At 40.0% G+C, this 26,060-nt stretch overlaps 2 protein-coding genes across 2 annotated transcripts in view; both read right to left on the bottom strand.

The window, feature by feature from the left end:
- The window catches only part of LOC140164934 (short transient receptor potential channel 7-like), a 107,411-nt gene that overhangs the window by 57,022 nt on the left and 24,329 nt on the right, over positions 1–26,060 (bottom strand). The gene's annotated exons all lie outside the window — the stretch shown is intronic.
- On the bottom strand, positions 5,576–25,665 carry LOC140164933 (uncharacterized). Its single transcript, XM_072188331.1, has 7 exons — positions 25,532–25,665; positions 19,169–19,761; positions 18,226–18,421; positions 13,626–13,835; positions 13,323–13,376; positions 10,142–10,263; positions 5,576–9,103 (listed from the first exon to the last, which is right to left on the bottom strand). The coding sequence occupies exons 2-7, from the start codon at positions 19,564–19,566 to the stop codon at positions 6,703–6,705; spliced, it is 3,381 nt and encodes a 1,126-aa protein (XP_072044432.1). The 5' UTR covers positions 19,567–19,761; positions 25,532–25,665; the 3' UTR covers positions 5,576–6,702.

Raw genomic sequence — 26,060 nt, 5'->3', positions numbered from 1 at the left:
CAAGCATCAGGCAAATTAATCCCCCGAGCAACAGGCAAAAAGGTAGAGACATGCTCTACTTTCAAGGTTGTTGCATGCAATCTAACCTCCTTCAGCCAATCAGCTGAGTGAACACCGGCTGGTCACTGCATTCATTTGGGAATGTGTAGGGACCAGCTTGATTCACCATCCACAACATGATAAATGTGTGCACATGCTACATTATAATACACTTGTAGGCGTATGTTGTTGTTGGTGGTGGTGTTTAGCCCTTTTGATCTTAGTTTTCTTTAGCCTTTTATTTATGGAAAATTGTATAGATATACAGGAGAGGATGGCAATCTTTTGCTTTCAGGACAACACATGAGCCATTTGGATATTATTACGAAAATCATTAACCACTACTTATGTTTTGAGTATATCCCAAACCTATGGACACGCTCAAGGAATTGCAAGGCCACCAATTGCTCCGTGTATTTTGTTCAATTGCTTAGCTTCATGGTCAGTGAGCACATAATCTCACCCACTAAGTAATGGGCCTTGCAATGGAAATTTCATCGTGTAAGCCCACCTTAAGGGTTAACGGAAATATATACTTGAGATAAACCGGTTGATAATCCTGTCGAATCTATTCATCAGTGTTCATAACCCTTTATTCTCAAGTAGTTTGACATCCATTTAATAATATAAGATATTATGGGTGAGATCGCTCATGCATGGTTGACCGATTTGCACTTTGATTAGTGCGCTGACATAAAGTTGGAAAATGTTGCCAATCAATATTCATGAGATTGTACATTCAATGCCTAATTTCAAATATTGAGTTTTAGTTTTGGTTTTGGTCACATGGTTTCCTATTATCCTGCCGAAGCTCTGGACTCACATGATTATTGATATCTTTGTTTCTACCCTTTGTTAGAAACTTAAAATTTGTATCAAGGAAATTCGGTTTTCATTTCAGTTTCTTATATAATGGCGTGAAGAAGAAAATCACTTGGCTTGAAGTTACCTGATCTAAGTATATTCATGTAAGACTTTGATCTTCATTTCATTGATTAGTTTGGACATTTTAAAATAAGTTTGTTAATTGCTCTAAGTAGCGCGTTTGGGGGCGGAATGTAATGTCCAACCCCTATTTTTGGAATTGTTTATTTGCGGAGTCGCTCCAAAATCGTTGATTGTCCCTTTGAAGTATTAGTGATGCATTGTGGGAAGGTTAGCTCAATATGGCGACTCGCATGGAACCCACATGATCAAATCGTCTTTTACCTAACTTTTAACTTACATATATTTTAGCTTCATAAGAAGGAGAAGACATTTAAAGTGAATGATTATAACTCACAAGAAGATTGACGAAAGGATTAAAGACCAGAAAGAAGTTTTAAAAGGAATTTTCTGTAGCGTTTGCTTGGTTTGTTTGCATCTCTAGTCAACGCAACGAGTGTCAGTTTATATCGCTAGCAATCTTGAGTAATGATCATAAAACATCCCGTCAGAAAGTTAAAAGTTTGAGTAATAAGCTAATCATTTGGAAGCGAGTAAGCCCAAGGAAGTGTAGTTAAATGTGCAACACTACAGTGTACAACTTAAAAATTACAACATGACATATCATTTCAATTTTTTATAGAACAATTTATTTTTTCCATCAAAAGGAAACATCGAAATAAAATATTTTATATATACAACTTAAAATAACTCTCTCCAAGATATGACATAGTATAATACATAAATGTTTGCACAATTGCAACAAAAGAAATCATTTTGCATTTTGAAAATTACTTTATACTTCGCACCATTGGTATTTCATCATCATAAGAAACAATTACACAGACATTGTTTATTTTTTATTTAGAATGGCATTATAACCGTGTGATGATGAGCAATCCTGTACTCATTATCCATTCCACTTGTAAAACACAATATTTCACTGTTAAGGTTATTAATTATTTTAAACTGTTGTGATTTGGTAGTTCACAGCATCTTACGAATGGTAGTGAGCTTTGGCAAAAACTGCATTGCTCAATTCATAGCGAGTGTGTAGAAGAATTAAAATATCACAGATATACTTTTATAGGTGCTGCGGTTCTTGAGTTACGTTGTAAAGAGGGCTGAAACAACAACACTTTTGTAAAACGTACATAACTCATTAAGCAAGTTTGCAAAGTATACGATTTGTAGAATGCAGTTTAATTTGTACATATCAAATGAAACAAAAAATTGTCCCTGCTGCTGAAATGGAATCGCCCTCGTGATGTCACGCGATGTTTCCATGGGAGGCCAATTGGGTGCCTTGTTTGGTATCAGGCGGGCCAATCACAGGCAGCCTTGCTTGGAGCCGTCGGTGGCCATTTTGTTAGCTAAGGCCATTCTCTGTCAGTTTTTCAGCAAGAACGGATGCAGAAATTTTTTATCCCACCCACCACTCCCAATATGTCATAATTGATATCTGTTTTAAAATTGATTTCAAGAGTTTGATAGTGTGTCATAAAATTTGAGTCTCGCAGTAGTGAGACAAGTACATATAAAGTGTCGGTCTTCAAATTAAAAGGTAATGAGGAATGAGATGAAATACGATGAAAGAGAAAGGAAAATATATTCGATTGAGAGTTCTTTGAATTTGAATAATATTCTAATTACATTGAGGTTTTTGAGTTACATAGGAGTATGACTATTGTATACGGGTGTGAGAGTGTGCGTGGGTAGATCACTTTAGGTTCAATTTCTATCTCAGCAACACATTCTATTCTGTTGCGCAGTTGTATTTTCTGAAATTCTATTTGTATAGGTGTGTTCACTCTAGTGTGTCTTCAGAAGCATTAACAAAATCGATACAATTGGTACCACTTTCAGTCTTAGGTGGTAATGCCCTTCAGTCTTAGGTCGAGTAATTTTATTTATAGCAGGAAGGAAGGAATTAACACCAGGTTGGCATGGGATAGCTAGACAGGGGCCAAGTACTATGCCCTCAGATTTTTCTTGTTCATCAAAGTATAAATAAAAATGAAATATTGGGTTCAAGTTTTTATGAGGTTGCGCAGCCGGCTGGTTATCGCGTTAATTTCTGTTAAAGGCTGCCTTTTGTATTGGACATGATATCCTAGTTATGTATTCGAATTCATAAATGTGCAGAGCATGGCACTGTGTTTGCTTGGCGTTGGCAGCGAAAAATAATGGGTTTTGCAATTAACTCCTTCAACATGTTCAAACAAAAAAATCGGGTTAATGGTCCACTGTGGTGAAGAGGCCTCGACCGTAAAATTCAGAGGCTCTTCAAATAATCGCAAACGTGGATCTTGCGGTATTTATTATGTATGTATGTATTATTCACTGAGCGTGTTTGTAGAGAGCCAGCTTATCAGTTAGGCGCTTATCACCGTAGAAGTACTTCAAGATCATTTGCCAGTGCAGTGTGGTATTTCCGTGATAAAACCACTACAAGCACGCTCGTAATATCATTATGCATTTAAAGTGCATTTTGGTCAATCATACATAGTAATGTTATTCTAATTTAATTATATTGATTTAATTGTTACTGCCTAAATGTATTGAGATTTATTTATATACCAATCACTCTTGTTTACATTTAATTTTATTACTTTGTTGAGCTATTAGTATCACTTGTATATTGATGTTGATGATTGATGAAAATGAAATATGAATGAATGAATTTACTAGCAAAGGAAATGAGGGGATCAGAAATAGCTTATTCCATGGTACAGGGTACGGATGTTAACAAGTAGTCCTTGTGGCAGTTTTTGGATCATTTTTCTAAAATGATCGATTTAATGTACAGAATTATACATGTACTACATTAATAAATTCGATTTAGTAGTTCCAATATCCGGAGGTATCTACCTACTGGGTATTTGGCATGGGTATATTTACCGATGTCCACTATGTAATCTGAATATGAATATAATAGGAAAATGAGAAAGGTATCAGCCATTTAATTTCTTTTGACGCGCTAGATGACTGCCTAGCGAATTCATGTAAGTCCGCGGCATTTTATATTCTCTCCATTGGTATTATGGAGCTTTTTATTTCCTCCTCCGAGGAGATATCGTGTAGAGGATTGCCTGCGAAATATTTGTCCATTGGTATATGGAGCTTTTCCTCCTCGATAAGGAGTTGATCGCTAGATGAGTGCCTAGCAAAATAGTTCCCAGTGTGTTAAGGGGAACTCTTGGGTTATAGGCGCAACAAGCTTCCCAGTAATTGTTGGGAGGCTCGGTCGGGTATTTACTCCGTTCGAAAAAGTTGTCCAGAAATCATTATTATTTGGCTGATTCAGGGAATTTTCTAAAAACATTGCTTGAATAAATTATGCGTTCTTTCTGAATGGCTGACCAGAGGCCCAAATTTTGGCGTATGTGTTTTCGTCATTTCAGTGTCTGGGGATAATGAACTTTTGCAAAACATCAAGGTGTTATTTTTCAATAATATATTGATCTAGATAATGAAAATCGATTTTTAGGTTGCTTCGACCAAAAATACCTCGCATGATGCAGTCATGTCTACAGTAGAATTCACCACGACCTTTGCATGACTTAAACCCCATTAAAAGCTATTAAATCAAGATAACACTCATTGAAAACAGCTCAACTGATTAAATCAGATCTTCTCTGTTTGTGCACATGTGTCTGTTTTACATGTGCGGTATCGCAATGAACTGGTATTATAGTTTCAGTTGGGTAACCGATAATAAAGAAAACGCAAGGAAACAATGGTATGTGGACCTTTGTTCACGAAATGAGACAATGGTCTGCTTTTTGTTAACCAGCATTCTTGAAAATGAGCAACATAATGATTGTTGACTTAAAGTCATAACGTACGATCTTATAATATGAATTTGGTTAATTTTTTTCAAATCTGATTTTTTGGCATATTTGTAATGTTTACATGTCACAACTTGTACCCAAATGGAATCAGCCAAATTTGTTGTGTTTGTAGGTAAACAGAGCAAACTTCGACATAAAGTCATAATTCAAGAAATTATGACTTTATGTCCGCCCATAGAACTGCGTGTTAAACGGCTAAAATAACAAACAGTGTTTCTTTCACGTTACTTCGTTATTTCAGCTCAAAATGGACAGAAACCATTCCCGATCATTATTACTAGTATTATTTCAGCATTTTGAGTATATAATGACAAATTTAAAATTTGAAGGATATCGTACATTAAGCCTTTAACACGGTTTGGAAATAATTTCTTCATATTTTTTGGTGTTATCTGTCGTTTACATATCCGTCCTAAAACACAAAAGTGCGACTATTTCCAAACACCTAAATTAGCTAAAAATTTAGGACATGTTACAAAACTATATTTTCTAGAATTTCATAGAATACTTTACTTTAAATGTAGCTTGTACCGTTTTTTTGTGGCATCCTTCAGAACTGAGCGGTCCGTTACCAATATTTTCGGTCAAATCTCCATTCAATTAACACGGGGAGTTGGCTAGCTATGAGCTAGCTATGCCTTGCCCTCACTCATATTTTACGAAAGTGCGACTACTGAACATCTAACCTAGCTGTAATTTTAGGTCATGTTAGAGAAATATATTTGCTAGAAGTTTGGAGAATACTTTAAATATTGGCCGGTTATTTTTCACACAGTGATGTTAACTAGGCAAATGGATATACTTCCAACATACACTATTTGTAAAGGTCGCGCGTCAATGGTGAGAGCACGTGTATTGTGTATAGGAAAACGGATAGTAACTGCAGTATGATCTACCCTTAATACAGTCAAGTACAATAAGCCAAATCGGCATTGGAAGTTTGCAATGCATTGTGGGACAGTTTTTGCAGTTTTGGGACACTTTGCCCTCTAACCTGTCGGGAAAATTCAGAAAAATTGCTTTTTGTTCATACAAAATATAATTTAAAATGTTTTACAAGAATGAAAACAAACCAAATAAAAAACATGTTTATTTTATAAATTAATTATTTAAATGTTTTTAATGATAACATTGCTACAGGTCAAAGTGTCCCAAAACTGCTTCCAAAAGCAGAAGTTACAATGCCGATTAGGCTTATTTACACAACTTTTTCTAGGCACTGAAACAAATGATTGAGTAAAGTGTACTTCAGTACATCACTACATAAACAAGAAGAGACGCCAAGAGAGCTGGAAAACTGATACAAAAATGTACTTTGAGTTCAGCAAGAATGTTTAAGTTTAGCAACTTTTTTACACTCAAAACTGTTGCGATTTGGTAGTTCATAGGATCTTGCGAATGGTAGTGAGCTGTGGCAAAAATCGCATTGATCATTTCATAGAGAATTAATGTTGCATAAAGTCTGAAAATGTGTTCCCCACAAATCTCAAATTCACTCCCCTAAATCCACCATTTTAGACAAATTCGCTAACATTTTGAGCACCATAATGTACACATATGGAAAGCACATTTTCTATCAAACAATTATTTTACACCATCCCCCGACACACCCCAATTAATATTTAGCCCGTGCGGTCTATGCAGACTCCGTCCAAACCAGTCTTGGAATTTTGCGAAAAATATTCCATATTAAATGTCAAGTCTGTATATTGATTTAGATAATGAACATTGGCTGCTTCGACCAACAATACCGCGTCTACCCTTAATAATTATACGGAAAGCTTCTGCAATTATCCTCGTATACGCGTACACAAGTTTTTGAGTTGATATTATCATATAGGGGCATTTTGGTTGGTGTCTATTTTGAGTGTGGTGGGTTCAATGTTCAATTTATTTCGGTTTTATCTTCAAAGATCCGCAATGAAGCTTTAGCTGAACTAAATTGTGAAGTAATCATAGTCAGAAAGTTTTCCACTTCCTCTTCCTTCTCCTCTGCTTGCACGAAAACATCAACCGGTGATAAGGTTTGTATCTTTATGTCATTAACATCAGGCATAGCCTGCACCTCTACATCGGAATGGATCTCATTCAAAGTTTGTGAAGATCCTTCTACTAGAGCAGGTGACAGTGTCTGCGAGCTTCCATCGACAAGGTCTTCTTGACTGGTCTGTGTTGTTTCTTCGTTTATCTCTACAAGAAATGTCTGCGTTGTGGTGTCTGTGATTGCATCTCCCTTTCTCTGCAGAGATTCTTCCTCTTTCACTTCGAGTGATGTTTGGGACATGCAATCCGCAAGATATTCACGACTTGTCTGTATCTTTATGTCATTAACATCAGGCATAGCCTGCACCTCTACATCGGAATGGATCTCATTCAATGTTTGTGAAGATCCTTCTGTCATAGCAGGCAGTGTCCGTGTTTGAGAGCTTCCGTCGTTAAGGTCTTCTTGACTGGTCTGTGTTGTTTCTTCGACTATCTCTACAATAAATGTCTGCGTTGTGGTGTCTGTGATTGCATCTCCCTTTCTCTGCAGAGATTCTTCCTCTTTCACTTCGAGTGATGTTTGGGACATGCAATCCGCAAGATATTCACGACTTGTCTGTATCTTTATGTCATAAACATCAGGCATAGCCTGCACCTCTTCATCGGAATGGATCTCATTCAATGTTTGTGAAGACCCTTCTACTAGAGCAGGTGGCAGTGTCTGCGAGCTTCCATCGACAAGGTCTTCTTGACTGGTCTGTGTTGTTTCTTCGTTTATCTCTACAATAAATGTCTGCGTTGTGCTATCTGTTATTGAATCTCCCTCTGTCTGCAAAGATTCTTCTTTCACTTCGAGTGATGTTTGGGACATGCAATCCGCACGATATTCACGACTTGTCTGTATCTTTATGTCATTAACATCAGGCATAGCCTGTACATCGCCATCCGAATGGACCGCCTTCAATGTTTGTGAAGATCCTTCTACTAGAGCAGGTGGCAGTATCTGCGAGCTTCCATCGACAATGTCTTCTTGACTGGTCTGTGTTGATTCTTCGTTTATCTCTACAATAAATGTCTGCGTTGTGGTGTCTGTGATTGCATCTCCCTCTGTCTGCAAAGATTCTTCTTTCACTTCGAGTGATGTTTGGGACATGCAATCCGCAAGATATTCACGACTTGTCTGTATCTTTATGTCATTAACATCAGGCATAGCCTGTACATCTCCATCCGAATGGACCGCCTTCAATGTTTGTGAAGATCCTTCTACTAGAGCAGGTGGCAGTATCTGCGAGCTTCCATCGACAAGGTCTTCGTGACTAGTTTGTGTTGTTTCTTCGTTTATCTCTACAACAGAGGTATGTGATGTGGTGTCTCCCTTTGTCTGCAGAGATTCTTCCCCTTTCACTTCGAGTGATGTTTGGGACGTGTAATCCACAAGAAATTCCGTTGCGTATGCCTGCACGGCTACCTCTTGTGACTGATGAAGTACAGTCTGTGAAGTCTTTTCTCTGACTTCGACCATCGTTTGGGTCAACTTATCATCATGACCCGGAAGTACATCATCATGTGATGTTTGTTGCCCCATATCTACCAAACAATCTCTCGGTGTTGTTTGAACAGATGATTCACATATGTCTGGAGAAGATCGTTTTTGTGAGGTGGTATTTTGAACGGTCGTTTCTGAAGACGTTTGGTATGCATCCATTTGCACTGCAGATCCAGGAATAAGGCAGGATAGCATCTTGTACTTGCTCTTGTGATGAACACGAGGTCCATTTACACTAGCACTCCCAATAGGATAAACATAACGAGATATCTGCGTCGAGACATCAATCTTTGACGTTTCAGGTGGTGGAATTGTTTGGCATTGTCCATTTACTAAATGTTCTTTTGTTGTTTGCATCGCTATCTCATGCACAGAAGGCACTGTTTGAGTTCTTTTGGCAGTCATCCATTGTGACGATGTCTGCGATCCATTGCTGACAACAACTTTTGGTGTATCGACATCAGAAATGTCAGCTGCATCGTGAGTTGCCAGAGGGTCAAAGGTCAATCCGCAAAGACCCGTCTGTACCTCTTTCTCGGTCGTTTCTGGTGGGTCAGGAATTGCCGCTATCGTTGCTTCTAACTCTTCCTTAAAATCAAGCACGTACTTCAAGTGTCGGTTGACCGTAGAATGGAGAAATTCGGCACGTTTGAATATAGAATTTGCGTCTATTGATTTCACTCTTGTTTTATATCCTTTGCCAATTGCTTGTTGGATGTCTTCTACACTGTCCTGTAGCCTCTGGAAGATGTCAAACCTGTGAAATGGAAACGTAAAGATCGATTAATATCTGACCAATGAGCTTCTTTGTCCATTGTATCTTTGTATAAAACAATTCACTTTATTGGTGACATTAAATCGTTCGTTGCTTGCGACGGTAACAAACATTTATTATGTCGACATGTTTTAGGACATTGTTGACTGATACACCTAAAGTATACTCCTAAAGCATGCTATATACCCGTGACAGAGGGTGAGATGTTCCAGTGGTTTAAGGTGCTGCGCTATCGGATCTGCGGGGGTTCGAGCCGTTGAGCTTGCTAGGAGGGAGTGTGTGTGCGGTTCGGAAGTCACATAAAGCTGTTGATTCCTTGTACATGTTGTATAGACGAGTCATCCCTGTACACGTTAAGTGTCAGAGCTATTCGAAAAGAGAAAGGGGATCATTCATATCTGTACTCAATACTAATAGGTGCCAGGATCGTGGATATAGTTCCAACGGTGAACGCAAAGCCCGTGCGATAATACTCAACTTAGGCACAGAAGAATATAGGAAGAACTTAGGATGAAGAAGAGTAAAATTATGCACATATTAAAAACACTAATTACACTATTATATGTTAGTAGAGAATTCTGGATGACTATTACTAATATTATTAGTTTTCATGATTAGGGGCAGCAAGTAAACGAATCTGATACGATATCCGTTTTCGGCAGTTTAAAGTCTGCAGTCACTGCAGATATGAAGCTCCTGTATTGCAGACTTTGAAGACAATTTTGTAACTGCAATATCATAAAATCGGATAGCAAGTTGCAGATTTGACTTCAAAACGGCAATTGATCGCGTTATCACTCCCGTAAAATCGCATGTTTGGATACCTGCAACTGCAGGTGTGGACCCGACTCTCTGCATATTTGAGATACTGCAGATATCTGACAGTTGCAGATATCAACTGCAGATATGATTACGTACCTCCCCTTATTGTCAGTTGGCAGATTATGATTATAGTTACAGTCTGGCCTAGGCAGGCGCGGCGCCCGGCTAGACAGCCCTATAGGCATGAAGCCTACTTACTTCAGCGTAAGCATGTCATTCCTCAGCTCCCTGATGTCAGTGATGTTAACGTCAGATTCCACGCTCATTTCTTCCGCTGTTTTGGATCCGACATATCGTTCTACTAGACGCGACATAACTCGCTATATATAAAAAATGAAACAAACAATATTAAGTTAGGCCTATACGATGTTAGGTTGGGTGTACGTGGGTGGTGGTGGATGTGTACGTTTATATACTGCCTATGGGCGTGAGTACAGTGTGTGTGTCTTGTGGGTCCCGGGTCCCGGAGGTTGTACAATAGCTCTTAGAATAAAGGGTTCTGCTGTCCTAGAGGGGAAATAAAAGTGCCATTAAAGATTCTCCAAAGGGTCTTCAGAGCCCCGTTTTGGGTTCTTGAACATATAAAGAACCCTTGTTTCCCGAGGGTGCTGCCTATGGGACAAAAAGGTTCCAAGTTGCACCATTTTTTGGTCTAAGAGTGGGGGTGGGTTGTGCGTGTGTAAAAATGTACTATTCTAGTTGAAATCCATACATCCCCTATGGAAGACATGACCTTACAATCTCAATGGAGTCACCCATTCAGGTATATTCACACTCAATGTGTGGAAGATTAAGGCCATGTCTTCCATACGGTGTGTATAGATTTCAACTGGAATCAGCGGGGGTGGGGGTGGTCTGTGGCTACTGTAGAAATGGCCGCGGGGGTGTGCCATCCTGAAAAGTGAGAAACTTTTGCAAAATGAAGGCTCAATTGTGTAAAATGTTAGTTTGAAAAATCCGAAAATGGGGTAACTGAGGCCCAAATTGAAGCCATTCGTGGACAAGTTTGCACTATTATTGTATAAAGTATTGCTTTTTACATAATGTTGGTCTTGTCTTGTAGAAATACTGTCCGACGCCTCAAAGTCGGAGTTAAATGGACAGGATATATAGTTGCGCGATGTGATTGATGTATTTACTTTAGGTAGTGCTTTGTGATTGCCGCTTTAAATAACTTGTTGCTAGTTCTGTTTGTGATCTTTTCCGGTAGTGAATTCCAATCTCTGGTAGTGAACGGAATATATGAGTTCTTGTAGAAGATGGATTTGAAGGTGGTGGTTAAGTCTGGGGATATTTCCTCGGCGGTTGTCTTCGGGATCCAAGGAGTGATTTCATCCGGACCCGCCGCTTTGTTCAGATTAGTCTCTTCCAGTAATTTCCGGACGCCTTCGTCTTGGATGTCAACGTCTAGCATGCTAGTAATGTGGCAACCAAGAGATGTTGGTATGGGGATGTTGTCTGTATCCTCCTGCGTAAAGATAGATTTGAATTGAGAATTAAGGAGATGGGCTTTCTGCTTGTTGTCTGAAATCATCTGGTCACCATGCTTTAACACTTGGATGCCACTGTTGTCTGCTTTCATTGACTTTATGTAGCTGAAGAATTGTTTGGTGGATTCCAGGATTGTGTCATGAATATAGCGTCTCTTCCGTCTTCTAGAACCATATATCCTTCCTTAGTTCCTTGTATCTTTGGTCTGTTTCTAGAGTAGGATCGCGCTTCATGCTGTTGAAGGCCCATTGTTTTTGCTTGTATTTCCTCTTTAGCTCCTGATTGATCCATAGAGGTTTGATACTAGAGACCATCTTGGTGGGTATGTTGGAGTTCACTGCTGAACGGACTCGTTGAGAAAATTCCGTCCACGGATATTCTGTATAGTCATTACTGATGTCTTTGGTTTTGTAATCCTCATTCATCTGTTGAATCTCATTCTTTAAACCATCCACGTTTGCCTTTCTATATAGAGAAAGACTTTATGAGGTTTTCTTTTACATTTCTTAGGTTTGGTGTTGATAGAGATAACTAGAATAGTGTCATGATCGCTCATGCCAGGTATGTAATTGACGTTATCGGTAAATCCCATAAGCCTTTGCGAGTACACCTGAGAACTCGTCATTTGACGTCACGGCGTCTTCCAAGTAGTAGTCTTGCGCAGTAACAATGTTCGATAAACGATGTGCGCATCGGCGCAGATCGGCGTGACGTAAAATGACGAGTTCCTAGGTGTACTCGCGAAGCCTTTATGGGATTTACCAAAAAGGTGAATTGACGTTATCAACAAGAGATGGCTTTGTGGTCATAAACAAATCCAGAATATTTTCACTTGGGGAATCTGCCTCCCGCTTTAATACTTAACTTAGGTCAGTCCAGTTAACATCAGACAGGTTGAAGTCTCCCCCAGCCAAACGTTGCTGTGACTAGGGACATTGAGTTTGTTGAATGAGACTCTAAGCAAGTATGCAGCATTGTTATTCTGGCGGTTTATAAAAGGCCCCAATAACAAGTAATTTGCAGCCTATCATGTCAATTTGCAACCACACTATCTCACACTCGCTGCATGTCAAGATCACACCTGTGTGTAGCAATTAGTCATCTTTAAAAACAATCATAACACCACCATAACTAGTGCCTCTCTCCTTGTATCAATTGGGTTATCCTTCTTCTGTTGGGTGTCCAAAGCAGAAGCAGAAGTGAAAAGGGGGATTTATTTATCCATTGGGGGTTGAAAAGTTTTGCAAAATGAAGGTCTAATTGAAGGCATTGGGGCTAGAATAGAGAATTGATTATTTATGTTCTCCCAGCTCGCACATTGCATTGACGGGCATGGTTAAATTTGAATTTGGAGTGATATATTTACAATAAAAACGCATTCAAAATGCTAGTCGATTTCACATTTTATGTTACCTACAGAAGGTGTGAATTATCCTTTATGCATACATCACTTTTGTTCTGAAATCGACCAAGTAATAATGACACACGCACAATTCTTAAACAACATCTTTTGCACAGAATTCAATGGGATTTGAAAAGTAAAGTGGCAGTTGAAACTCTAGTGATAACACGTTTGCAGTGCATGATGGGGCTTCCTTTAATCATCCTCTGACACAGCACATTATGGGTTTGATTGGGGTGGGGGAGTGGTGTAGCGTGGTACTGGGTAATCACATTGGGCGCCTACCATGATTGGGGAGGGGGCACCGGGTCTGCTGGGGGGGGGCACAAGCCGTTTTTCGGCAATTTTCCTATGGGATTTTTTAAATTTTCAGATCGATTGGGGGGACGTGCCCCCGTGCAACTATGACGCTACGCCACTGCCCCAGGCCCCCTGGTTCTGCCACCAATGACTGGACTAGCCCAAAATGTGTTCATCAAGACATACCTGATATTGTGATTTTTCTGGCGTTTTAATATTCCCTCTCCGCCTTTGCCGCATCTGCAAAGGAAGAAAACAAACAAAAACATTAAAATAATATCTTTATAATTAGGCTATGATACAAACTCTTTACAAAACTGGAAAGTTTTATACCGTGCGTACTTGACGTGGAGTCAAAATACCACGCATGGCGTAAGAGTGTAAATTTGCATACCGATATCATACCGATTTTAAACAAATTCCAAACAATAATCCTAAAAGTTAGTTGTTTATTTCAAGAAGTTTTTTATTGAAAAGTTTTATGTTTACCTTAAGGCCTTCATATTTGATTCTTTCTTGTCTTTCATTTCGGACTCGTTTTCGTCGCTGCTGAAGGCTTTTTTTGGCAAACCTAAAAAGCCGTACAAAATCTCCCAATGATGGCAATAAGTTAAACGGTGGCGGAACCACGTCCCCGTCTTGCATAAAGCTCAGATACATTGACGTGGATGCGAACTTCCATTCTATATCGGCATTAATCTAAATTGAATATAAAAAAATCGTAAAAAAACTCGACCGCCAGTGGACCAGCGGTTGATGTCGATTGAACCGCGTTCTATTGTTTAGAACAATAGAAACCTGCTCCAACAGGACGGAACCGGGCGGGCAACCGGCGGTTGAGTTTTGACGCCGTCCCTTATTAAAAAGTAAACACATGTGTTCAAATATACAGATTGGATCAGATGTTTTCCTTTCGGCCAAAAAGCAAAGTTGCTAGCTCAGTTCAGTTCTTTGTTCTCAACTATTGCATTAATTTCTCGTATTATTTGAAAACAAGCAGCACACTACGTTCAGTTACACCAGGATGCCCAGCAATGTGCAACATCAGAGACTAGTCACTAGTGTTGTTTTTCCTACTACTCGATGCCCTGTAATGTGCAACATATCAGAGACTAGTGTTGTTTTTCCTACATCTGGATGCCCTGTAATGTGCAACATCTAGTGTTGTTTTTCCTACTACTCGATGCCCTGTAATGTGCAACATATCAGAGACTAGTGTTGTTTTTCCTACACCTGGATACCCTGTAATGTGCAACATCAGAGACTAGTGTTGTTTTTCCCACACATGGATGCCCTGTAATGTGCAACATCAGAGGCTAATGTTGTTTTTCCTACACCTGGATACCCTGCAATGTGCAATATCAGAGACTAGTGTTGTTTTTCCTACACCTGGAAACCCTGTAATGTGCAACATCAGAGACTAGTGTTGTTTTTCCTACACCTGGATACCCTGCAATGTGCAACATCAGAGACTAGTGTTGTTTTTCCTACACCTGGATGCCCTGTAATGTGCAACATCAGAGACTAGTGTTGTTTTTCATACACCTGGATGCCCAATGATGTGCAACATCAGAGACTAGTGTTGTTTTTCATACACCTGGATGCCCAATGATGTGCAACATCAGAGACTAGTGTTGTTTTTCCTACACCTGGATACCCTGCAATGTGCAACATCAGAGACTAATGTTGTTTTTCCTACACCTGGATACCCTGCAATGTGCAACATCAGAGACTAGTGTTGTTTTTCATACACCTGGATGCCCAATGATGTGCAACATCAGAGACCAATGTTGTTTTTCCTACACCTGGATACCCTGTAATGTGCAACATCAGAGACTAGTGTTGTTTTTCCTACACCTGGATGCCCTGTAATGTGCAATATCAGAGACTAATGTTGTTTTTCCTACACCTGGATGCCCAATGATGTGCAACATCAGAGACTAGTGTTGTTTTTCATACACCTGGATGCCCAATGATGTGCAACATCAGAGACTAGTGTTGTTTTTCCTACACCTGGATGCCCAGCAATGTGCAACATCAGAGACTAATGTTGTTTTTCCTACACCTGGATACCCTGCAATGTGCAACATCAGAGACTAATGTTGTTTTTCCTACACCTGGATACCCTGCAATGTGCAACATCAGAGACCAATGTTGTTTTTCCTACACCTGGATACCCTGTAATGTGCAACATCAGAGACTAGTGTTGTTTTTCCTACACCTGGATGCCCTGTAATGTGCAACATCAGAGACTAGTGTTGTTTTTCCTACACCTGGATGCCCTTTAATGTGCAACATCAGAGACTAATGTTGTTTTTCCTACACCTGGATACCCTGTAATGTGCAATATCAGAGACTAGTGTTGTTTTTCCTACACCTGGATACCCTGCAATGTGCAATATCAGAGACTAGTGTTGTTTTTCCTACACCTGGAAACCCTGTAATGTGCAACATCAGAGACTAGTGTTGTTTTTCCTACACCTGGATACCCTGTAATGTGCAACATCAGAGACTAGTGTTGTTTTTCCTACACCTGGATGCCCTTTAATGTGTAACATCAGAGACTAGTGTTGTTTTTCATACACCTGGATGCCCAATGATGTGCAACATCAGAGACTAATGTTGTTTTTCCTACACATGGATGCCCTGTAATGTGTAACATCAGAAACTAGTGTTGCTTTTCATACACCTGGATGCCCAATGATGTGCAACATCAGAGACTAGTGTTGTTTTTACTAAACCAGGATGCCCAGCAATGTGCAACATCAGAGACTAATGTTGTTTTTCCTACACATGGATGCCCTGTAATGTGTAACATCAGAAACTAGTGTTGCTTTTCATACACCTGGATGCCCAATGATGTGCAACATCAGAGACTAGTGTTGTTTTTACTAAACCAGGATGCCCAGCAATGTGCAACATCAGAGACTAATGTTGTTTTTCCTACACCTGGATACCCTGTAATGTGCAACATCAGAGACTAGTGTTGTTTTTCCTACACCTGGATGCCCTTTAATGTGTAACATCAGAAACTAGTGTTGCTTTTCATACACCTGGATGCCCAATGATGTGCAACATCAGAGACTAGTGTTGTTTTTACTAAACCATGATGCCCAACAATGTGCAACATCAGAGACCAATGTTGTTTTTCCTACACCTGGATACCCTGTAATGTGCAACATCAGAGACTAGTGTTGTTTTTCATACACCTGGATGCCCAATGATGCGCAACATCAGAGACTAGTGTTGTTTTTACTAAACCAGGATGACCAGCAATGTGCAATATATCAGAGACTAGTGTTGTTTTTCCTACACCTGGATGACCAATGATGTGCAACATCAGAGACTAGTGTTGTTTTTACTAAACCAGGATGACCAGCAATGTGCAACATATCAGAGACTAGTGTTGTTTTTCCTACACCTGGATGCCCTATAATGTGTAACATCAGAGACTAGTGTTGTTTTTCCTACACCTGGATGCCCAATAAAGTGCAACATCAGAGACTAGTGTTGCTTTTACTAAACCAGGATGCCCTGTAATGTGTAAAATCAGAGACTAATGTTGTTTTTCCTAAAGCAAGATGCCCAGCAATGTGCAACATATCAGAGACTAGGGTTGTTTTGCCTACACCTGGATGCCCTGTGATGTGCAACATCAAAGACTAGTGCTGTTTTTCCTACACATGGATGCCCAGCAATGTGTAACATCAGAGACTAGTATTGTTTTTCTTCTGCAGTTGAGACTACTTCGCTACATCATGATAGGTAACATTCAGAGGATGATTAAAGCACTTCCCAATACCACACTGGTTAACTGTGCAGCAGGTGAGCAGTGTGAGTAACATGACACCACTGCTCTGCTATGCTGCATATAAGTGCATGGTTAAATTTGAATTTGTACAGTTATATTGGCATTAAAAACCCTGTGAACATGCTGGTCGATTTCACATTTTATGTTATCTACAGAAGGTGTGAATTATCCTTTAAACACACATCACTTTAGTTCTGAAATCGACCAAGTAATAATGACTCACACACAATTCTAAAACAACATCTTTTGCACAGAATTCAATGGGATTTGAAAAGTAAGGTGGCAGTTGAAACTCTAGTGATAACACTTTTGCAGTGCATAGTGGGGCTTCCTTAAATCATCCTCTGGGTAACATTTGAGGAAAGGCTACGTGGATGTCCAATGGACTATTCCAGTTGAAATCCATACACCCCGCTATGGAAGACATAAACTTAATCTCCCTCACAGGGAGTGTAAATGGAGTCACCATCCAGTAAACTCTATTTGAAATTCACACTCCCATGTATAGGCGATGCATCATGCAGTTATTGTTGCCTACATGTATGCACACAACACAGGGGCACTCACAATAGGCAATTGACCCCTACTGGTAGCGCTGTGTTGTAGATATAGGAGATGAACTAGTTAGCGTCATATATCAAAAAGTATAAAAGCTATGATTTTAGTACTTGCTCTATCTTTCAATTACTTAATCTTGTCAAAATATCTGATATTTCAACCCGGTACATGCTTTAATAACGGGGGACCATACATTTGTATGAGAAAGAAATCCTACCATCTATCCAAACTCCCGTGTTATTCCAATGCACATTTTGCTTCACCCTGACTTGGTGGCATTTGGAAGAGGGGTGTCACGAAACCGTAATAGGTACAAATTTAGTACTTTCTGTCAATCAAGTATGGTTTATTTTCTACATGTCAATTTTTAAATCATTAGCATAGTCCTTATAATAACGGGGGACCGCCTTGATGAGTAAATGACAGCAAACCAGTGAAAAATACCCCAAAACTCGGTCAGTGGAGCTCCGCCCGTACATGTTAATAGCGTCATTATCGATTGGATTAGTCGACCGTAGCGGACAATTCGATCGCTCATTGGATTAATATTATCACGTGGTAATAATTTTAAGCGGGTTTATGGCTGGGAAGGTCACGATGAATTTGCCGTGGAAATAACTGCACTATGGTATGGATTTTAACTGGATTCGCTCGTTATCAAGCCAAGTGTTGTCTTCCCCTTGCCTCACATTTGACTTCTATTTGAAATCACCTAATTACCTCTATTTCATTGTAAACTTCCGTCATGACTGCAATAAGGGCGTTGAGGAGGACTAGACCAACCAACACGAAGAACAGAGCATAGATAAGGTAACCCGTCGTCTCCAGCACTTTGGCTTGGTTGCTTAAATCCAAACGATTTGGGTCTTGTAAACCAAAGAGTGACCAGTAGAGATATACAACAACCCAGAATAAACTGTGAAATGAACAATACTACAAAATAATTGCGTCTGCAAAGACTAATCATGTCCAATGTGTGGGTGGAGGGGGGGGGAGGGCTTAGCACAAATGACCATACGGGTATCTCCCCCAAGACCCGTTTTTGGACCACGCAGGGCCGAAAGACCCTTATTTTTTTTCCAAAATAGAGCACTAAACTAAAAGACCCCTGATTTTGATAATTCCAGCTCTAAAAGATCCATATTGCTCATTTCCCACATATCTAGTTTTGTCAACCAGAAAGCCAAGTAAGACCCCGGCATTCGCAAAAGGTTAGAAGAGGTTACCAGAAAACTTGTGCCCCCCCCCCTCGTGCGCCGCCATGCTGCCGTCCAGATGTTCATAATTACATAGGCCTAGCACCTTCGTGGATACATACAGCAGGGATGAGGGAACGTATAATCTAAGCAACACTAACACCAGGATGGTGGCACTAAATTCACGGTTTTTATGAAATTTGCCTTGCCCCTTCTTGCCCCCTCCCCTCTGAAAAAGTCCCGGCTATGCCATATCGAAATGGTATACTATGGAAAGCCAATAACAGCTATTTAATTGTGCATTTAACCCAAATAGAATTCGAGTCCAACTCTATCTGCAGACATCATTAGCGCCCTCTAGCAAGGTCACGACGTCATTTTAATAACAATACCATATTTACATATTTGGACACATGGTAATGAGCTATTGCCATATCCTGATTCTTTTATCCAGGGCTAACACTTACTTTGCTAATAGCCCTCTTGAACAATCCCCGTGTCCTTGGACAGAAATACAAATTTGGTACTCCGTTGCATGATAATAAGCATAAATGTAAGTCAATCCAACAGCAATTGAGAAACTGATGACAGCTAGAACTAAAAAGAAATGTGATGTCTTTGATATCATGGACCACAAGGAGATCTGTAATGCCCCAACGACGTTACTCGCGGCAACGTACGGGAGCATGCGTAGAACTGCAACCACTGTGGCGATGGAAAACATGGCGGTTGCAAACAGACTCGGGTGCCACCAGTTACGTGACAGGTAAGCTGAAACCTCCTCTTTGAATGTTTGTTCATACTGTTCTCCGTCCACTGATGAAGAACCCCCTGCAGCGTTTCCTCGACGTCGATATGATGGCATAACGGGTACGTGTTTCAAAATGGTGATGTTTGGTGTTGACGAGCCGCTGGGGTATAAAGATTGGACATCGGCTGATTTAGGAATTCGATCGAGGGCTTCGTTCGTAGCGTTTGGCACAATGTAAGTGCCATTTGTTGTTTGCGATGGTACATTTGGAACTCTTCCTGATTGCAAAATAATAGCTGTATCGGGATTCTGCAAATGATAAGAAAAATTAAACAAACCTAATAACAAAATGTCTTTTCGCAAGCCAGTTTGCTGGGATAGCCTTTTTAAGCCAACCTATTTGGCTTGGTTAGTTGCAAGTTTGTTCAATCCATTGGTTTGTCTAGGATACTAGGCTTTCATCCTACTTGCTAGGGCTAGTCTAGCGTCTTATACTGGTGTAGATCATGACTCAATTAGTAATTTCATTCTGGGGTACAGGACACAGACCCCCAGTTTGAAGGTTACGGCGCATCCCCACACAGACCACACCCTATTACTCCTTGTGTTGTCAGGTCAAAGTTAGTGTGGTGCAAACTGGAGTTGTGACTATCTCACTTCTATTTTTGTCTCACTTTAAATACCCTCCAAGGCCGCATCATCTCACTATTTATTTTTGTATTAAGTATCAAGTAAGTACACTTTATCAAGGCCCATGGTGATCAAACCGGGTCCCCACTCTGGTTATTCCTACCCAGAGTGTAGATGGGGTACTGGACCCTCTGTCAGAAATAAGATCATTACATGACTTAATGCTTCCTGATTGAATGGAAAAGATTCCCAGGAAGCTATCCAGCCCAGCCATCCAGCTATGGGTTAAATTGTGAATACTATAATTAAAGACAGAGATAAAAAGAATTTATCGCGTCTGATGTCACTGTCAATTACGATCCTTGATTGGTTTACACAGGTTAATAGCGCGTAAAAGGAAGACCGATCTACCTGGTGCTGATCCGAGAAAAGGAATAGCAGCAAATGGCGAAAAATTACGTAGGCCTACTTATACACGGCAAAAAGCAGCTTTTCTAGGCATTGTTGACATGGTGCCTTCGCGAAAGAAAGTTTCCTACTACAAAGACCTAACTTTTGAGATGGGTTGCGTGTTTGAAGGTCAAAAATTAACAATAAGGCGCCCGGTTATACCGCCGCGTTCAGCAAGTCATCATCACGACACTTGTAAACAAACCGTGTTCGAGTTTGATTGACAGATGACGTCAGACGCGATAAAATATTTTTATCTCTGTCTTTGATAATAGCTATGGTTTAATAATTGTCAATGGTCAACAGCATTGATGTATGTGTAGCGCCGGAAGAATCAACGGTATGGTCAACGACGTAAACACAAGTACACTACACAAAGCTCATAATTATCTGGCATCCAGTGAGATGGTTTGTGTCAAGAGGAGGCCAGTACTGTAAGATCTCAGGAATGGCCCTCTACTGTTGGTACGGAAGGACATGGCCACCTACCGTACTATTTGGCCTTGATTGTAAACATGAGAGTATGAAATCAAAAGAAAATGAGGGTGTCAGAAGGTGCGATCCGCAGACCGGAAGATACGTCAATGGCTACTGGGGAAGAGAGAGATGCTGCTCAGAGTACATCTGTTGGTGATGACAGATCACGATTAAAGCCTGTTACAGGAAGTCCTGTTCTTGACGGTCCCAGGAGGAACCCTTTAAGGAAGCCAATAAATGTTGCTACATGGAATGTACGGAGTATGTCTGGAGGGAAGATTGAAGTTGTAAAGAAGGAGATAGTTGCAAAATAATATTAAGATCCTAGGCGTATCATAGTTGTGGTAGCTTGGACAAGGGAGGTTCAATACGGATGATCGAAGTATGTTCATCTACTCTGGAAAAGATACTGGAAAGAAACGAGGAGGTGTGGGTTTCATAATAGAAAGAACCACAGCCAAGTGTGTTTTGGGATATAATCCAATAAATGAGAGAGTGATGACTCACTGTAAGACTGCAAGGACATCCTTTAAATAGAGACATTGCGATTTTCCAAACGCAGCACGTAGCACGTACGTTTTCGCGTACGTTTTCGCGTACGTTAATACGGTGTTAAATATTGCTAGTCTCAGTTCCAAACTGGATTTTGCTCATTCGTCACGAAGGAGAACAAATGAGCTGAAATAAAGACTATACTATTTGATCAAATCTCAACAGCTTCTAACCTAGGTCGATAGAGGGCATAGTGATTGAAAAAATAACAGTGAGCTGAGTCTCTGCTTAAATTCAAACAGACCGCTTTTGATTTTGATTAATTTTTTGACCTACATGCTCATTAAACCTAATTGTTTTTTGTGCTCCCCAAATATTATAGTTGCCCCAGAACATATATTTTGGTAGATTAAAGATCACTACATACATACATCATGACTTTAGTTTCAAAATGAAAATTGGGCGCGTTGCATGGATTAGACATGAGGTAAAATCAGCATATTTCACGTAGCATCTGCGTTTTTATTCTACGTTGGAATCCAAAATGGGAAATCGCAATGTCATTTTGTTAACGCAAAGTATCACACACATTTCAATGGGCAATCTCTGCGTGTGAATATTGCGTTTAAATTTAGTCCATTTTTAACACATCGCTGTACCTTTATTATAATGATTTGTTACAAACAAAAAGGATCATAATAATAATTAGACTTTCCTTCATATGTTCATTATCTTTGACTGTCTTTAATATATTGTGAAATGGACAAATTTTGTGCATTTTCAACGATGTATCTACGTCGATTTCGCACGTGGAATATCTTCAAAAATAGCTAAATACGTGACCTCGCTTCGATACAGGAGAGTGGTTTTGAATAGATCAACGTACGTCCGATGTCTACGTTTGGAAATCGCAATGTCTCTATTATTTCTATCATACAAGTTTATGCACCAACATCAGATGCATCTGAGAGTGAGATGGCAGACTTCTATGAGATGGTACAAGGAGTTGTGGATAACATACCTAGAAGATACTTACTCATCGTACTAGGGATTGGAATGCTAAGATTGGAAACATAAAGGAAAAAAAACTGGGTGTATAGGCCAAAATGGACTTGGGATCTGAAATGAACGTGGAGACAGACTGGAGGGATTTTGTGAAGCTAATAACCTAGTCAATGGGAATACGTTTTTTGAACATCATCCACAGAGACTATATGACCTGGATGAGCCTGGGATAGAACCAGATTGATTACATCATGGTGGAGAACATCACTCCAAAATGTCAGGACACGACCGGGCGCTGACTGTGGTAGTGACCATCAGTTATTTGTAGCCAAACTGAAACTAAGACTGAAAGCTAAGAGAGACAATGCACCACCTACCAGGTATGGTGTTGACAACATATCCACTTTATATATATTCAGTAGAGGTGAAGAACACGTTTGACGAGCTACTGAGAGTTAATGAAGAGGAGCAGACCCAAATGAATTGTGGGATGACATGAAAGAAGCAGTCCAGAGCACAGCAAAGAAGTACATCCCCAGAAAGAAGATACGGAAACAGTCGTGGATCTTTCAGCAGACCTTAAACCTAGCTGATGACAGGAAGAGAACAAAGGTAGATGAAGGAAAGGAAGAATGGGCACGCTTAAACAAAGATGTCTCCAAAAGTGTTAAGGAGGACAAAAGAAACTACATCTAAAGGAAGTGTGTGGAAATGGAAAGATGTAAGGGTGGCTAAAATAGCTTTTGGTATTGCCAAAGAACTTAAAGAAGTGGACCCCAGGATGGATGTTATAATGATGAGAATGGTAACACTCTTACCAAAAGTGAAGACATCAAGAGGCGATGGGTTCAGTATAGTTCCCAGCTGTTTGAGGCCAGGGTTTTCTTTAAGCATTTTGCTGAAGGGGTATTTTCAAAATTTTTTGACCCTTTCAATTGTGAATTTTTCCTCTGAAGGAGTCAAAAACATTGCCCAAGGGGTATTTTTATAATATTATTTTTGAAGACATTTTTAACAATATGTTTGTTTTTTGGAGCCATAGGCGTAGATCCGGGGGGGGGGGATCTCCCCCAATATTTTGCCAGGGGGGTGGTCCATACAATCATCCCCCCAATGTTGACGCCTGTATGTGGGTTTCTGACCAAATTAACCTCATGCATATTTGGTCACTTTAGCCCAAAAAGTGCGCATTTTTGCGCGCTTAGCACGAATTTATTCCACTTTTGCACCATATTTCAACAATGGCAAAATTTTTTGTACGTACCATAAACTTATTCTTTCGCCAAAAGGTGCTGGATTCACTATACTTCAAGACATCCCCCCCCCCCCCCAAGTCAAAAAGAAATCTACGTCACTGTTTGGAGCAGTGGCGGATCTAGAAACAGTCAGAAGGGTGGGGGCAATTTTAAAAGAAAATAATACTATTTAAAAATGCCCCTGAGAAGTAAGAAACTTTTGCAAAATGAAGACCTAATTGAAGCAATTTGGTGGATCATTTTGGCACTATTAATGTGTAAAATTTTAGTTTAAAAAAGCCAAATGAGCAGTCCATGGACATGATCATGATGGAGCCTTCGGACGGCAAGTTTTCCCTATTATGGTAGGCCTATAAATTGTGTTAAACATTATTGGCAAATGTCGAAAGCAGAAGTGAAAGTGGCCATTTGTCCCGCGGCCATTTGTTTATCAACTACGCAGGGTGATGTTCCCACCTCAGAACTTGGAAAATTTGGCAAAATGAAGACCTAATTGAAGCGATTTGGTGGACCATTTTGGCACTATTACTGTGTAAAATTTAAGTTGAAAAGCCGAAAATTGTGAAATGACGGTCCATGAAGCCTTTCTTTGTCATGTTTTCCATATTAGGCTTATAAATTGTGTTAAAAATAGGGCCTAAATCATGTAAATTGGCAAATGTCGAAAGCAGAAGCGAAAATGGTCACTTGTTTATCCACTACGCATGGGGGTGTCTGAGGGGGATGTTCACCCCTGAGAGGGAAAATTTTGCAAAATTAAAGTCCAATTGAAGACATTTGGTGCATCATTTAAACAGAAAAAAGGACCCGAACGTTCCCAATTTGCAAGATTTCAAACTGACACATTTTAGAGACTCGCAATCACTAAAACATGCATGGATTAATGCTGACAAAATGTGATGGGCCCTACATATCGGGAGTAGGTCCTAAATGCCAAAAGCCGAGAATAAATACACAATATCGGGTGTTTCTCTATTCAAATCTTGCAATATCTGAACGCGTACGTTTTCAAGATTTTGTACGCGTTGGACTTTGGGACTTTGGATTTAAAGGAGTTAGCAAAGTGCCTGAACGCGTAAATACGCGTGTTTTGTGCGTTAAAGAAAACCCTGTTTGAGGCACAAGATGACAAGGTGTATGTACAGTATGAACCAAGTGAGGAAGAACCTCCACCATTGAGATCTGAAGTTGAGCTTGCTATGGAACAAATAAAAAATGCTAAAACACCTGGCATTGATAATGTAGCTTCTCAGTTGTGGAAGGCAACTGGGAAAGAAGGGGCAGACCTAATATGGCGTCTATGTTGTATCATCTGGAAAAAGAAGAAATCAGCCTGAGTTGTCATGCAAGTAAAGTGCTTTTGAAGATCATCATCAAGAGAATGAAGAACAAAATGGAGCAAGAAATGTCAGTTGAGCAGGAAGGAAGGGCAACTAGGGACTAAATTGTCAACATCAAGAATGTGATTGAGAATAGCCTTCCTCTTTACATGTGCTTCATAGATGACAGTAAAGCTTTTGATTGTGTTAGCCATCCTCAAAATGGGTTTCCCAAGTCATTTTGTGGACCTGATCAGCCGCTATGAAGACCAAGAATCTGCAGTCAGAACAAGTAATGAGGACACAGATTGGTTCAAGATTAGAAGAGGCTTACGACAGGGCTGTGTACTATCACCAAACCTATTTAACATCTACTCTGAAGACATTATGAGAACAGCTTTGGAGGGTTTTGAAGGTGGAGTGAAGTTTGGCGGTACAAGGATTACTAACCTGAGGTACGCCGATGATACCACTCTTATTTGTAGCAGCAGCAGAGTAGAGCTGATTGATCTTTTGAAGCGCATCAAAGAGACCAGCGAAGAAAAAAGCCTTCTCCTGAACACAAAGAAGACAAAAATAATGGTTGTAGACAGAGGGAGAAAAAGTGATAGATGGACAGCAGATTGAGGAGGCGAAGCAATTTTAATACATTGGTTCAATGATTAACAACATCAGTGATAGCACAACTGAAATTAAGAGAAGACTGGCTATTGCAAGGACAACTATTCAAGGCATATGGAAAAGCCGATGCATATCCAGTGACCTCAGGGTACGCCTACTTCGTTTCCATTGCTACTTACGGATGCGAGTCTTGGGCTATGACCAAGAATGACAAGAAAAGAGTTGATGCTTTTGAGATGTGGTGTTACAGGAGACTTCTGCAAGTGACATGGAGAAAATCGGCATAAAGAAGAAAAAACTTTGGCCATACCGGTATTGCCAGGAAACAGGGAACGAGGAGCGGTGAAGTGAAAATGGT

This window comes from Amphiura filiformis, chromosome 11, assembly GCF_039555335.1.
Source record: "Amphiura filiformis chromosome 11, Afil_fr2py, whole genome shotgun sequence".
Classification (NCBI taxonomy): Eukaryota; Metazoa; Echinodermata; class Ophiuroidea; order Amphilepidida; family Amphiuridae; genus Amphiura; species Amphiura filiformis.
This window is presented reverse-complemented; position numbering and strand designations above follow the sequence as displayed.

Excerpts from the sequence above, each read along its gene's own strand:
- LOC140164933 (XM_072188331.1), bottom strand. The coding sequence starts at position 19,566 with ATGCCATCATATCGACGTCGAGGAAACGCTGCAGGGGGTTCTTCATCA. Across the intron at positions 13,836-18,225 it reads AAGTTTACAATGAAATAGAG|ATTAATGCCGATATAGAATG; the intron begins GTAATTAGGTGA and ends TATTCAATTTAG. Across the intron at positions 10,264-13,322 it reads CAGAAAAATCACAATATCAG|CGAGTTATGTCGCGTCTAGT; the intron begins GTATGTCTTGAT and ends TTTTATATATAG.